The following is a 13,220-nucleotide window of genomic DNA, read 5'->3' on the forward strand; positions in this document are numbered from 1 at the left end:
GGCGGGGCCTCGGGGGAGCCCCGCCCCGCGGACCACGCCCCCCTCCCCGGCCCCTCTGCTCTCGCAGTCACAGCCGAGCAGCTGGCGAAGCGGAGCGGGTCGCAGGTAGGGGAGCTTCTCCGGGTCCCCCAGAGGGGTGTGGCGGAGTGTCCTCTCCGGGGCGGCGGGAGCGCGGACCGGACCTCGGCCGCCTTGTGGCCTTGTGGCGGCCGCCCGCATCCAGTCCCCTCTTGCATGGGGGCTCCGCCGGCGTGGGGGTCCGGGCTGGGTCTCTAGGCCCGGAGGAGATGCCCGGGCCGCTGCGGCCTGTCTGGGGAGAGCAGGTTACTCATCCCCGGGAAGGGGGCGGGTGTGGCCGCAGCCGGAGGGATTTGGGGCGGACGTCCGGCAGCGCTTGCGGCGTGCAGGGACAGCCTCCCCTCGGTTTGCCCGTGGGCTGGACCGCGAGTGGGGGCCTCGCGGGGCGGAGCGGGGTGGGGGGCGCCGCGCGGGGAGGTGCGCGGACCCCAGGAGAGGCGGCCCGCGCGGGCGGTGGGACCCGGGTTGCGGGGGATGTTGGGGCGGAGGGAGTCGTCCTGGCGCCGCACGATTAGCCGCATCTGGGGGAGGAGGAGCCGCGGGGCGCTGTCCGAGTGTTTGCCCCCGGATGGGGGGCCTCAGGGCGGAGCAGAAAAACTTCACCCGCGCCCACAGGCTCCCTCCGCGCGCGCCCCGCCGGCAGCCCGTCTGCAGGCCGGAAATGCAGCGCTGTTTTTTGATTTTTTAAAAGAAAGTCCCCGGCCCCCGCATCTTCTCTGGGGTTGGAGTGGATGTGTGTATGGGGTGGGGTGGGTGGGTGGGGGGGACGGGGAAATCAGCCGGTTCCAGGCAGGGCCTGCGTTCCCCTCGGCGGAGGTGTCTCGCGGCAAAAGAGGAGGCCTCCTGCCTCAGTTTCTCCATCTGTAGACGAGTGGTATAACTTCTCTGATAACGGGGTGTGAGAGAATAAAAGGAGGAGGCTAACCCAGTCCCGGGAGAAGCGTTTAGCTACTGTCATAGATTTTCTTGCCTTTTTTTTTTTTTTTTTTTAAATATTTGTCTGTCTCCGCCTCCAGTCTGGCCCCGCCAATCCTCTCGTCTCTCTGAAACCAGAAGGAACTTGTAAAAAACAATCGGTTCAAATCAACCCCCTGCCTTAAAGTCGTCCGCTGATGTCCCTATTGTCTAAGTCCCAAACTTGTCCACAGGGCTTTCTGTCACCTTCCATGGCGACCCTCTCCAGCTTCCACCACCTCCTTCCTTCCCCCGGGCCTTTGCTCCTGCAGGTCCCTCTGCCAGGAATGACCCCCTCCCCAGAAGTGACCCCTGTAAGACTCAGGGCGGCCTCCCGTCTTCCGCCGGGCCCTCTCCACCTACTTCTGCGCTCCGGCTGGGGGCGGGGAGGCTTGGTGGCCGCGGGTTCTCACTGCTTGGCTGCCCATCCTCCCGCCCCCAACACCCCCAAGTGGCACCGGAGCCCCTCCAGCGCAAGAACAGGGCCCTGTAGCGTCGCGGAACTGAGCCAGACCCAGCGGGGCCCTGGGGCACTCGGTCGCCATTAAGGGTGGGTTCCCCTGGGAGGGGAACGTCTTTCTTTGTCCCGCGGAGTGGCCGAGCAGGGCTTTTGGTTTCTGTCTCATCAGCAGGGACAGCAATGGGAGGGATTATTCTAGATGGCCCCATGCCTGACAGTTCCCCCATTAGCGGCTCAGGTATTGTTGGCTGAGGCCATTGTAGCGGGCACCGTCTGCACCGCGTCCGGGGGCCTGGGATGCTGCATTAGTGTCCCGTTTGACAAATGAGGAAACAGGCGTCGAGTGGGGAGGTCACTTGCCAGGGGTCACAGGGGCAGCGGAGAGCACAGTCGGGCCTGAAACTCCGGTCAGCGCCCCCGCCCCACCCCGCGAAGTCCTGGGGTGCGGGGAGAGCTGGAGGCAAGGATGCAATACGGGAATGCGTGACCCGGGGGTGACGGGGTGCAGAGTCAGCTTCTGGCTACGAGCTGAGGGGGGCCCAGGGCCCTTGGAAGTGGGAGGCGCGGCGCTGGGGGACCTTCTCCGCCGGGCGGGGCTGGTCTCCGCGAGGCCGTCGGGGTGCTCCGCGGCGGGGGTCAGGCGGCCACGCTGGAGGGGCCGCGTCGGGTTCCCCAGCCGCGGGTCCAAGGGTTTCCGGCCTCTTCTCAGCACTCCGGGGCCCCCGGGAGGTGGGGGGAGGGCGGCAGGGCACTTTCCGGCCAGGGGTCTGTCCGCGTCTGTCCGCGGGCAGCACCCTCCCGCCTCGTTTGTGTTTCTGCGGCGGGCCCTGCTGGCTCCCGGCGGCCGCTGGCCGGCGGTGGCCCGGCGCCCCCGGCTCCACTCGGCGCTCCTCCCCTAGCCTCCCCCGCCCCGCCCCTGCCTCCTCCGCCCCGCCCCTGCCTCCCCTCCATCCACTCCCTCCCTGCCCGCGGCAGCTCTCTTCCGAACAATAGAGTGGGAGGTGGCAGAGGCCTGCCTCGGGTCCCCTCCCGGGGCCTCTTGCTTCCTGGGACCCCTCTGTCCCGCCTCCACGTAGCGGACCTCCCCCTCCACAGTCAGCCCTCAGTTCTGCCAGGCGGGGGCCCAGCTGGCATGGAGGTGGGGAGGGAGTCACCGAGTCTCAGCCTCAGTTTACAAAGGAGGAACCTGGGGTGCCCTAGAGTAACTTTGTGAGTCATCCAGAACCTCACCCCTGTCCACCCCCCCCATTTCCCTGCCACCCTCTCACCGGGAGTTGACACCTGCCAACCCACCGGCTGTGAAGGGCAGGTTGTGAAGCCGCCCCACGCTGATGCTGCTCTGTTCCCTGCCTCAGCAGCACCTGCTGCACTGGGGGCACCTTAGGACCACCCCATTCCCGCCCTTCAGAATTAGAGTCTGCATTTTATCACCGTCTCCACACACTCGTGGTGCCCCTAAAGTGTGAGAAGCTCTCTGTGCCTTAGTTTCCCTACCTGTAAAATGGGGATTAAGGCATCTCCCCAGCTGTGCTGCCTGCCGTGGGCATGAATCCAGTTCAAGTACATGAGCGCCCAGCGGTGAGCCCAACAGCGAGGTTGGTGGGTCATGGGCAGTGGCCATCAGATGAATCAAAGCACAGCCTCACTCTTGTCCCCTTTCCCCAGCCATGGCTGGTTCTCCAGTGCCCTGCCCCCCTCCTCTGTGTGGGCTGGTTCAGAGCCACCCCCACGTGCCAGCAGCGGCCTGGTCCTGCAGCTGGGACGCGTCCACACATGATGCCAGCCCTGGCTTCCCCCAGCCAGAAACCCATGTGAGGCTCAAGACACCCCCTGTTTTCAGTCTACGCTTGGAGTGGCCTGGCTTTGCCAGGAACCACACGGAGAAAGAAGCACCCAACGTGATTGAACCCAGTTCTTGCTCCCCTAGACTCCCCCCAAGCCCCCATCTTCCTGCTGTCTGGGAGAGGTGTGAAAGCTACCAAGAATGGAGTCTTGGGAAGTAAACTGCAAACTCCCTCTCACTAAAGTGTAAATGACTGAGAAACACTGTCAGTGCTCCCCTCCCTGGAGAAAGCGCCTGGCTCTTTGGCTTCAGACGGATTCATCCTTGCTATGGTTGCTGGGTTCTCAGGGTGGGGAGGCGGGAGGTGGGGGCTCACAGGGGTCTGCAGGGTTGTCTGGAGTCCCGATAGGTGAGTGGGCTGAGGGGAGGTGTTGGAAAGGTCAGAGCCTGGTGCCTGGGTGGACTCTCAGAACTTAATATGAGGACAGACAGGGCCTGTGGAAAATTCCCAGGCTATTTTGGGTTGAGGCCCCTTTCTCCACCCTTTCCAGGGAGAAGGGCCCTGCTGACACACCCCTCCCCGAGGGCAGCCAGGGTGGGAGCGACTTCCTGGCTCCCTCACTTCTAGGACCTTGGGTCCCCCTCCCCTGGCTCTGGGCACTGTTTAGAACCTGGGGTGGGGGCTGACTGAGGGAAGGGGAGCATGCCCTCTCCCCGCTTCGCCCCCTCAGACCACCCGTGCTCCCCTCCCCTGCTTGCTTTTTCTCCAGAACATTTCCCCAGTTTAGTTCTTAGCTGGGGGGTCCAAGGCAAGCTACTTGACACTTTGTGCCTCAGTTTTCCCATCAGCAAAGTGGGGATGAACGAGTAGAGCTGGGCGAGGTGCCTAACTCCAGGACACTGCTCTTGTCCCTGTGGTTGTGGGTCTCCAGTCCCCGAGCGTAAGCTCCTGAGGGCAGGAATTTGCTGCCCTAGTGTCCAATTTTCCTGCACATAGGGAGTGTGGTCTGGCAACCGCTGGAAGGATGTAGCCTTTGTCAGGGTCCTCAGGGGCCCGTGCAAGCCTCCAGTGTGCTTGGGGGACAGACGCAGCCCCACCTGGTCCCCTGGTGTGCACACACAGGCAGTGACAAGCCCGTGCATGTGAGGACACACATACACGTGTGCACAGACACGTACATAAGCACAGGAGCTGTGACGCGCCCTGGCCAGGGACGTTTAGGCCACTGTGCTGCCCGTCAGAGGCCCCTCCCATGTCTGGGCTTCAGGCCTCTTCTTGCAAACTGCTCCTGGCCGGCCGTGGGGAGCTGTGGGGAGTTAAGGGGTATTGGGCTGGTGGTGGAGGGGGCTGGTCCCAGAGGGTGGGCCCCGCCTCTGCGGGAGCCCTGGACCCGGGTGGGAGGTGTATCTGGCCCTCTGTACACCCTGTCCCCATCTGTGTGTGGAATGGGGTGGGGGGGCTAGGCAACAGCTGCAGGGTTGGCTCCTGGGTGACTGGCTACCCCCTCCCCCAGCCGTTTTCCTGACAGCTGGACTCTGACCCCGGCCTTCCCCACAGAGAGGCCATTCACTCCTCTTTCTCTCTGCCGGCCCTGGGGGTGGGCTGGCCTCTAGCCAGGCCTGCCCCAGCTGCCCCCAGCTGCTCTCCAGCTCAGATGGGCTGAGAGAGGTGGGCAGGGCAGTGGTGAAGGACCCGGGGTCTCCCTGCACCCCCCGCCCCCCCAGCCAGTGGTGCCCTCCGGCCCCGGTTTCTAACACTGCTGGACATGAGCATGGCCGTCACCACCCCTTGCTGGACTGTGCTGACGAGAGAGCATATCAAGTTCACGGTGGGTGCCAGGCCGATGCTCCTGGTTCTTATGCTGGCTAGGAAGGGAGCGCTGGTCTCCCTCAGCCCCAGTGCTGGGCCCTAGGGACATGGAGGGACCCTGTGCTGCCCTCAGGTTGCTCTCCCCCATGGCCACGGGCTCCCATTGGCATCTCCGAGGTGTATTTGGGGAATCAGGGATGTTCTGGTGGAGAGAAAGGGGGCCCCTAATTTGGGCTTGTTTCATTAATTCAGGGGGAGGTGGGCATGGTAAGGGGTATGCAACGGATAGACAGATGTGAAGAAAGGAGAAGACACAGGACGTTGATGGTGATGCCCTCTAATTTGCAAGCTGGCCCTCGTCTCCTGGCTCTCACCTCCCCATCCCTGGTGCCTACTACACTGCCTCCTTGCTGGCCTTCAGCCACACCTGGGCCCTTGCCAGCCTCAGGGCCTTTGCATAGGCTGTTTCCCCTAACTGGAAGAGCCTCCCGGTTTTTCAGATGGTTGACTCTTATTGTTAGGGCCCCACATGTACCCTCATAAGAAAAGCATCTCCACCCACTTATTTTTTCTGTGTATTTCTTACCAGCCCTTTTGGGAATCTGTGATGATTTATATTCTTATCTACCTGTTTATTCTCTGCCTCCAAATTCAGGGCCCGTGTCTCTAGTGCCATGACCAGAGGGCCTGGCACCAGTCACCTGTGTGTGGAATGACCTTATGATGACAGTTACAGCAGTGATTGCTGGCAGTTACTGCTCGCTTGTGCTGGGTCGATGCTGAGTGCTTAGCGTGTGGTCTATGATTTCAGCTTCATGGCAAAACTGTGAGGGCAGATGTGCCTGACTGCAGAGGAAGGCAAGGAGACTGTGGATGGTGGGGCTGGGGGTCCCCTGCCTCCCACTGCTGTTCCCCCTGCTGTCCCAGGAAGCCTGGGCAGGATGCTCCTTTCTCTGGGCCAGCCCCCTTCCCAGAACCCCAAGCACTGGAACATTCTGGGACTCTATGACCTCTATGCTGGAGCCCTGAGCCCCAGCCCAGCAGCCGGGACCTTTATGAGGTGGGGGCTCCCCGGTCCTCCCTGGCCACGGCTGCAGCTGAGAAGGGTCAGGAGGTACTTTGTCGCTTCCTCCAGAAGGCCAGCCAGCCCTCTTCCTTCCTAGCAAGACAGAACTAAGCCAGACAGGGGAGTGTGGGGGGCTGTGGGTAGAATGTCGGGGAAGGGGACAGGGCAGAGGTTTGGCCCTTTTGGGGGAGGAACCAGGCCTGGGTCTCAGGTGGCTTGGGATGTGGGCAGAGGGTACACTCCTGGGGATGTAGGCTGAAAGCCCAGGGCCCGGAGCCACAGAGTCACCGTCAGTGAGGGAAGCAGGGTGGCAGTTGGGGGTTCAGGGTGATCAGATCTTCGAGTTTTTCCCAGAGTAGTTTGAAGCCCCCGTTTGAGGGAGCTGTGTTTAGGATAGCCCCTGTTTTCAATGTGAAAACCCTGTGTGAGCCCCACAAACCTTCGGGGCTGCTGCCGCCCCAGCTCGCCCTGCATGCCTGGGCCGGGTGTGAGTTCAGGGCTCCGCTGCTGCTGCCCTGGCCTTGGGGCCTGGCTCTGCTTCATCTTCCCTGCCATCACCAGCCCCAAACAGGTGCCCAGGGATGCCCACTCAGCTGCCCCATGTTACAGATGGGGAGATTGGTCCCAGAGAGAGGGAAGGGACTGCCCAAAGCCCGCCAGCTCCCGAGCTTTGCTCTTTCCTGTTGGGCTTGATCCAAGGCCAAGTCAGAGCAGGTACCCTAGTGGTCACGTGTTCAGGGCAGTGGCCACGTCCTGCTCTTGGCACAAGTGCCAGATCTGGGCAGCAGCTAGGGAGTCTGCCGACCCCAGAGCCCGTGGCCCGGTCTGAGCCCAACTCTGATGCACGCTGAGGGTGACCAGGGGAATCCGTGTCCTCGTGGCCAGTGGCCCAGGCAGGGTGCCAGCTCAGCGCCTGGACATGTAAGGGCCTCTGCAGTGCCCTGCCACGTTGGGTCCCTCGGGCTCGCTGTCCCGAATGCAGGCTAGTGACAGCCTCCGGGGGATGCAAAGCTGGGGTCTGTGCCTCTCCAGAGGCTCCTCTTGGAGGAGCACTGTGTGCGGTTCTCTTCCCTGCCTCTCCGCCTTCCCCATGGTGCCTGGCACTTAGCGGGTACGTCTGTTGGGGAGCTGGAGAGGGATCTAGGTGGCTGGCATTAAAGCCCGCCTACCCTCCCTCCTTCCCCCTCATGAGTACTGACTCAGTGCCCCGTGTGCGCCAAGATCTGAGCTGCATGGAGGGGACGTAGAGGGGACTGATGCCATCCCTGTCACGGGGCAAGCGGCATTTCCTGGCAGAACGATGCCAGAGGGAGGCCTATGGCTGCAGCAGGAGCTGAGGCACCGACCCAGCTGGGGCGACCCGGGCATGTTTCCAGAGAAGGTGACCTCTGTGCTGAGTGAACCTTGCACCCCAGCCAAGAATAATGGTTTTCAACTGGCAGATTCTCAGACACAGGGCTGGGGGTGCAGGGCCTCCTTGCAAGGCATTAGCCCCTGAGAACCCTCTGTCTCTCCTTAGGTTAGCCATGTCATCTGAGCCTCCGCCGCCGCCACAGCCCCCAACCCACCAGACTTCGGTGGGGCTGCTGGACACCCAGCGGGCCCGAGATCGGTCACCGTCCCCTCTTCGGGGCAACGTGGTCCCCAGCCCACTGCCCACCCGCCGGACAAGGACCTTCTCAGCGTGAGTCTTGGGCTAGCCTGGTGAAGCTTCCTAAGATAGGTCTCCTGCCCAGAGCCAGAATCATTGTGTCTGGTCATCTCTGTGCCTCAGTGTCCTTGTCTGTCAAATGTGGAGATAAATGGGTTAGGGTAAGGACCGATGGTGCAAGACTAGGAAGGTACCCTGTAAACTCTGGGGGGCACTGCCCCAGGCCCCTTGAGCCTGCCCCAAGCTGGGGGTCATAACAAACAGGAAATCAGTGGGGTCTTAAATGATTGGGTGTTAACCGCAAACAAGCCTCTTCCTCTGCGAGACCTCGACTTCCTCAGCTGCAAAATGGGGACAGTAGCAGGTTGGCTACAGAGCTGCAAAGGACCTGCACGGTGCCTGGCAGATCCATATCTCAGGCCCAAGGAGTAGAGGCTGCTGTGATTAATAGTTAGTCCTTGGAGGGATGCTCAGAGAGCTTTTAGTCTAACCCCCTTTCCAGATGGAGAAACTGAGGCCCGAGAAAATTTGCCAGGGTCATCAGAGAGTGTCTCTTAATAGAGTCTGTGAATGGCTCCCACAGTTGTGCAGTGCACAACTGCACAGCTGGACATTATGCCCCTGGCTACTGCCTGGGGCACAGCTTTTGAGGGGGAGGTTCTGGGATGAGCTGGGTGTGTCCTGGGAGAGTGGGAGGCTGTTTTGGAGGGCTGGTGGGGGCCTCCTCACACTTTCCTCATCTCTGTCAGGACGGTGAGGGCTTCTCAAGGTCCTGTATACAAAGGAGTCTGCAAATGTTTCTGTCGATCCAAGGGCCATGGCTTCATCACCCCGGCCGATGGCGGCCCCGACATCTTCTTGCACATTTCTGAGTGAGTCAGGGCTGGTTTGCGTGGTTTGGGGTGGGGCAGGGGCTGCCTAGGCCCCAAGGAGGCAGTGGGAGGGTGTGACTTTGGTGGGCGCTGTGTGTGAGGGTGTGAGACTCTGCCTGTGACCTGTGTGTGACTGTGCCTGGGGGTGGGGTGGTGAGGCTGTACATGGCAGTGGTGTGTGTGGGAGGCTGCAGGCGACAGTGTGTGTGTGTGTGTGTGTGTGTGTGTGTGTGTGCATGAGAGATAGAGAGCGCATGTGTACACACGTAAGTATGCTGAGAACCCCTGGGAGGGGTCTGAGTGCCCGTGTGTATCTGGTGGATGGGGACGGGGGCACCCCTGGGAGCTGCAGGAGTTGCGTTGGACCTAGGGTCTGGCTTCCTGCTTACCTCGGGGGATGCTACTTGGTGAGGCTCGGGGCTGCATGACCCCCGTGCTCCAGGAAGGAAGACTGGAACTGGACCCTCTCCCCTGCCACTGCTCACTGACGTCCTTCCTTCCTGTGTGGAAACCCTCAGGAGGCCCAGGGCGCGGCCCACACATTCGAGATCTCAGTGCTGGAAGGCAGCCAGCAGCCTGCGCTTTTCTCCCGCCTTCAGATATGGGGGGCCCTCCTCACACACCCCTTACCCCTGCCCCATTCTTTGGCCTCTGCCTCCCCTGATCTTTCAGTTCAGGCTGTGGCAGGCTGCGTCCTACCCCACACAGCAGACCAGGCAATAGAGGAAAACCCCATTTCTGCAGGCAGGCAGGGCACTGTCCCAAGTGATGGTTGGCATGGGCAAGGGACTCCTTCCTGATGCTTCTCCCCGATGTCCTTGCACGTTGGGACTTCACGGACCCTCTACCGTGCACACACGAGAAAGATGCAGAGTCTGCGTGTCTGACATGTGTCTGCACATGTAGACTGGTGTGTACGTGTATTTTCATCTTGCCCCTGTTCAGAAGGAATCTGTAATGGTTTACAAGGATAGTCGCAGGGCACCATGAAAAATAAGTTAGTAAGGAGAACACGGGGCTGGGGAGCGGATCAGAAAGGTGGAGACACGGGATGTCTGCTTCCACGGCCGGAAGTGGGCTGCAGGTGTGTAGTCCTGGGCTTCCGGGTGGCTGAATCCAAGAGGGAGGCACCATTTACTAGGGGGTTCTTCCGTCAAGACAAACCAGTTCTAAGAATGAGGGGGGTATTCCTCTTGGGGGGGGTCCTCAAGGGGGTGTCAAGATGGGCAACTCACCAGGACGGGCAAGATGGTGGCTTGTGCCCCCTCAAACATGAGAGAATCTTCCTGGGGCAGTCACAGGGAGAGGACGCTTTCTGGAACTAGCTTTAAGCACAGAAGGGACTTTCCTGAAGCTTGCTGAGTGCCTGGGGAGTCGGAGGGCAGAAGTGCATGCAGCTGGGTTTGGGGGGGCTCCTGGGACCAGGGTGGGTGTGCTGCCGCAGCTCAGGAAGTCGTCGCACCAGTGCTCGATGGTGACTTGTCTTCCTCTCCGGCTCGGACCAGCGTTCCCTGCCCTTCTGTCCCCAGGCCCATGGTGCCTCCATTTAACTGAGAGTGTGGAGCCCTGGACGGGCTGAGCCTGGTCTCGACCTCTTTGTCAGGGGAGACGAAGGGAGCCACCGAGATGGGGTGGCCCTCTGACCAGCAGGGGCTGCGGTCCTTTCTGAGTGCGGGGCACTGAGTGCTGTCTCCTCACCCCTGCAGTGTGGAAGGGGAGTACGTCCCCGTGGAAGGCGACGAGGTCACCTATAAGATGTGCTCCATTCCCCCCAAGAACGAGAAGCTGCAGGCCGTGGAGGTGGTCATCACCCATCTGGCTCCAGGCACCAAGCACGAGACCTGGTCCGGCCACGTCGTTAGCTCCTAGGAGAGGCCGGAAGCACCCCTTTCTCCTGGGCTTGCGGGAGACTCTCGGGGGAGGAGGAGGCAGGACCAAACTGGAGATGCTGGTCTGCCGCTTAAGGTGGGGCTTCAAAGGGAGAAGCCCGTCGGTCCCTTTCAAGTATCTCCTGGAGGAGGGGGCGTGGGGGGCAGGCATGGGGGTGCTCTCGGCCACCAGCACAGCCTCTGACCATTGCAACAGTCTCTCACCATCTGAAAAGCATTAAAAGCATGGAAAAAGGGGTGCCCGCTGGTGGCTGAGTGGAGGGTCCGACCCCAGCCCGGGGGTGGGCCAGGCTTCCCCAGCCCCAGCCCGGGGGTGGCCAGGCTTCCCCAGCCCCAGCCCGGGGGTGGCCGGGCTTCCCCAGCCCCAGCCCGGGGGTGGCCGGGCTTCCCCAGCCCCAGCCCGGGGGTGGCCGGGCTTCCCCAGCCCACAGAGTCCTTTGTGCCCCTGGACTGGAGACCCAGTCCCCGGGTCCAGTCCGCACCAGGGCTGACCGGGGCCCTGCACGTTTCCTCGGATGCACTCTTACCCATGTGGCCACCTTCCTCATGCCCATGGCCCCGGGCCCAGGCCTTTCTCTTGCTCCTTGTGGCTGGTTCTGGGCGGGGGAGAATCTGGCTCAACGGTGCGAGCAGGGGAGGGCTCTGGTGCCTTGCAAGTGGGAAGTGTCACTACTGAGCATCTGGGGGAAAGTGCTTTTCCGGGAGCCCTGAGCCTTCCCCCTTGGCTCTGCCGAGCTCCGCTGCATCCTCTCCTAGGAGCCCGGTCTCCTTCTGCCCTCAAGGTGAATGATCATCATTTCGAAGGCATTTCACATTCCTGGTCCTTTAGGTGGTGGGTGGGCATGGGAGCAGGGAGGGTCTTTGTTTAAAATCAGACCTTGTCCAGATCCATCCAGAAGAGAGTCAGTAGCTCGCTTCTGGGCCGGCCTGGTCAAGTCAAAAAGTTAGAGGAGAAATGCACCTTTGGTGTGGGATTTTCTTGCAAACTGGTGTTAAGACATGCTTGGGATTTTCTTCTTTCCTTTTTTAATACCGAAGGCTCTTAGTTAGAGCCAGTCCTGTGCGCACTCTGCTGCCGACATTTTGAACCTTTGTAGATATTTGCCGTAAACATATCCTTGGGAGTTTCTTTGCGGTGGTTTGGTTTGGCTTGGCTCTCGTGATTTAAAAATAGAAATAGCTGGGTAATAATGTTTTGAAATATGGGCTTATGTTTAGTCAGGAAACCATGTGTCAGTGCAGGGAAGTGAACCCTTGAAAGCCTGAGGGGCAGACGGGGGTGTTGTGCACAAGGGAGGCTGGCCGGGGGGGTGCGGGGCCGGGGGGATGCCAGGAGCAGGAAGGCCCTTGTCGGGTGTCTGTCTGTGGTCCTGTTTGTCTTTCCATCTGGGAAGAGCTTCCTTTGAAAGGGGTTGGAAGGTAGAAATATTTTGCTGACAACTGGTGAGTTTTTAAAATACACAAATAAGTGTGTTGACTGTGCGTGTGTGTGTGCGCGTGTGTGCTGGCAGACAGCGCAGTGAAACAGCGCAGTGAAGCGAGCAGTTGGTCTGCTTTTTTCCTGGCCTGTGGGGCCCCCTCAAAGGGCCCCCTGCACCCCCTGCCTCCTGCTGGGTCCGCAGACGCCTTTGCTGGCTGCGGGCCTTGCTTCCGGAGCTCCTTGAGGGAGGACGTCCGATGCTGGGGACAGAGCTGGGAACAGCATCCGGGATTCCATCCACATCTTTCCTCCCACCAGCAGCTTCTCTCTCAATAAAGTTGTGTTTTGTGCAAGGCTCTGCGTTGTTTGTGGAGGTGGAGGCCGGCTGCCTCTCCTGCGAGCGGGCAGGTAATGGGCCTGTCCCCGGAGTGGGGCGGACACAGTCACGCTGTTTCATTCATTGTGCTTCACAGGCTGGGATTTTGGGGGTGGCGAGGAAGAGAATGGGACCGTCCCTTTCCCCGTAATCATCCTCCTCCGGTGTCGGGCAGCTTCAGTGGAATCCGGCTTCGTGACAACCAAATGCCACTTGGCTCCGTGGAAGCACTTGAACTTTTACTGTGTTGAGTCTGCGCATTGAGAGCAGGGGCAGGCCGGCCCGAGGGGAGGCTGGTGGTGGGAGGTGTGAAGGCCGAGGGCCTGGGTGTCCAGGCGCGCGGTGGGGAGGCGCAGGGTGTAGGGGGACGGGGCTGCAGGCGGGGCTGCTCTGGGTGGGACTTACGGGGCAGCCTGGGAAGGCCTTGCCCAGCCAGGGTCTCCTGAGGGGGAGGGGAGGTCGTTTTTGATGGTGCAGCATATTTTTACTGCAATACTGCTTTTCAAAGTGTGTTTGGAACAGTTACAACCAGGCCAAGGGACCTGTTGAGGAAGAAGCCAAAGCAGGCGTTTATTCCAAACAAGCAGCTCTGTTGGAGGGCCACATGGGGCCAGTGTCATCTGGGGGAGGACCTGCAGGCGGAGCAGGGATCCAGTTCTGAGAGAAGGGTGGGTGGCCGTGGGACGGAGCCCAAGTGGCCTGATGAGGTCAAGGTCAAGGAGCGGTGGGGGAAGAGGAAACAGCCCTTGGAGAGGAAGTGATTCAAGGCCACCTCCACCTTGACAAATCTGCCAAGTCTTCCCGATGGGGCGCTCCCCACCCACTGGCTGGAGACCTTGCCAACTGTAGCGCAGATCCTGA

At 61.1% G+C, this 13,220-nt stretch overlaps 1 protein-coding gene across 2 annotated transcripts; it reads left to right on the forward strand.

Annotated features, from left to right (window-relative positions):
• The first annotated feature begins 18 nt into the window (after positions 1-18).
• CARHSP1 (calcium regulated heat stable protein 1) lies at positions 19-12,336 on the forward strand. Of its 2 annotated transcripts, none has more exons than XM_059154948.1 (4): positions 19-105; positions 7,671-7,835; positions 8,552-8,674; positions 10,381-12,336. In XM_059154948.1, the coding sequence occupies exons 2-4, from the start codon at positions 7,678-7,680 to the stop codon at positions 10,541-10,543; spliced, it is 444 nt and encodes a 147-aa protein (XP_059010931.1). In that variant the 5' UTR covers positions 19-105; positions 7,671-7,677; the 3' UTR covers positions 10,544-12,336. The 2 variants fall into 2 exon arrangements, with proteins under 2 accessions (XP_059010931.1, XP_059010930.1); XM_059154947.1 differs by lacking the exon at positions 19-105 and adding an exon at positions 6,175-6,199.
• The last annotated feature ends 884 nt before the right edge of the window (positions 12,337-13,220 follow it).

This window comes from Mustela lutreola, chromosome 17 (assembly GCF_030435805.1).
Source record: "Mustela lutreola isolate mMusLut2 chromosome 17, mMusLut2.pri, whole genome shotgun sequence".
NCBI classification, from domain to species: Eukaryota; Metazoa; Chordata; class Mammalia; order Carnivora; family Mustelidae; genus Mustela; species Mustela lutreola.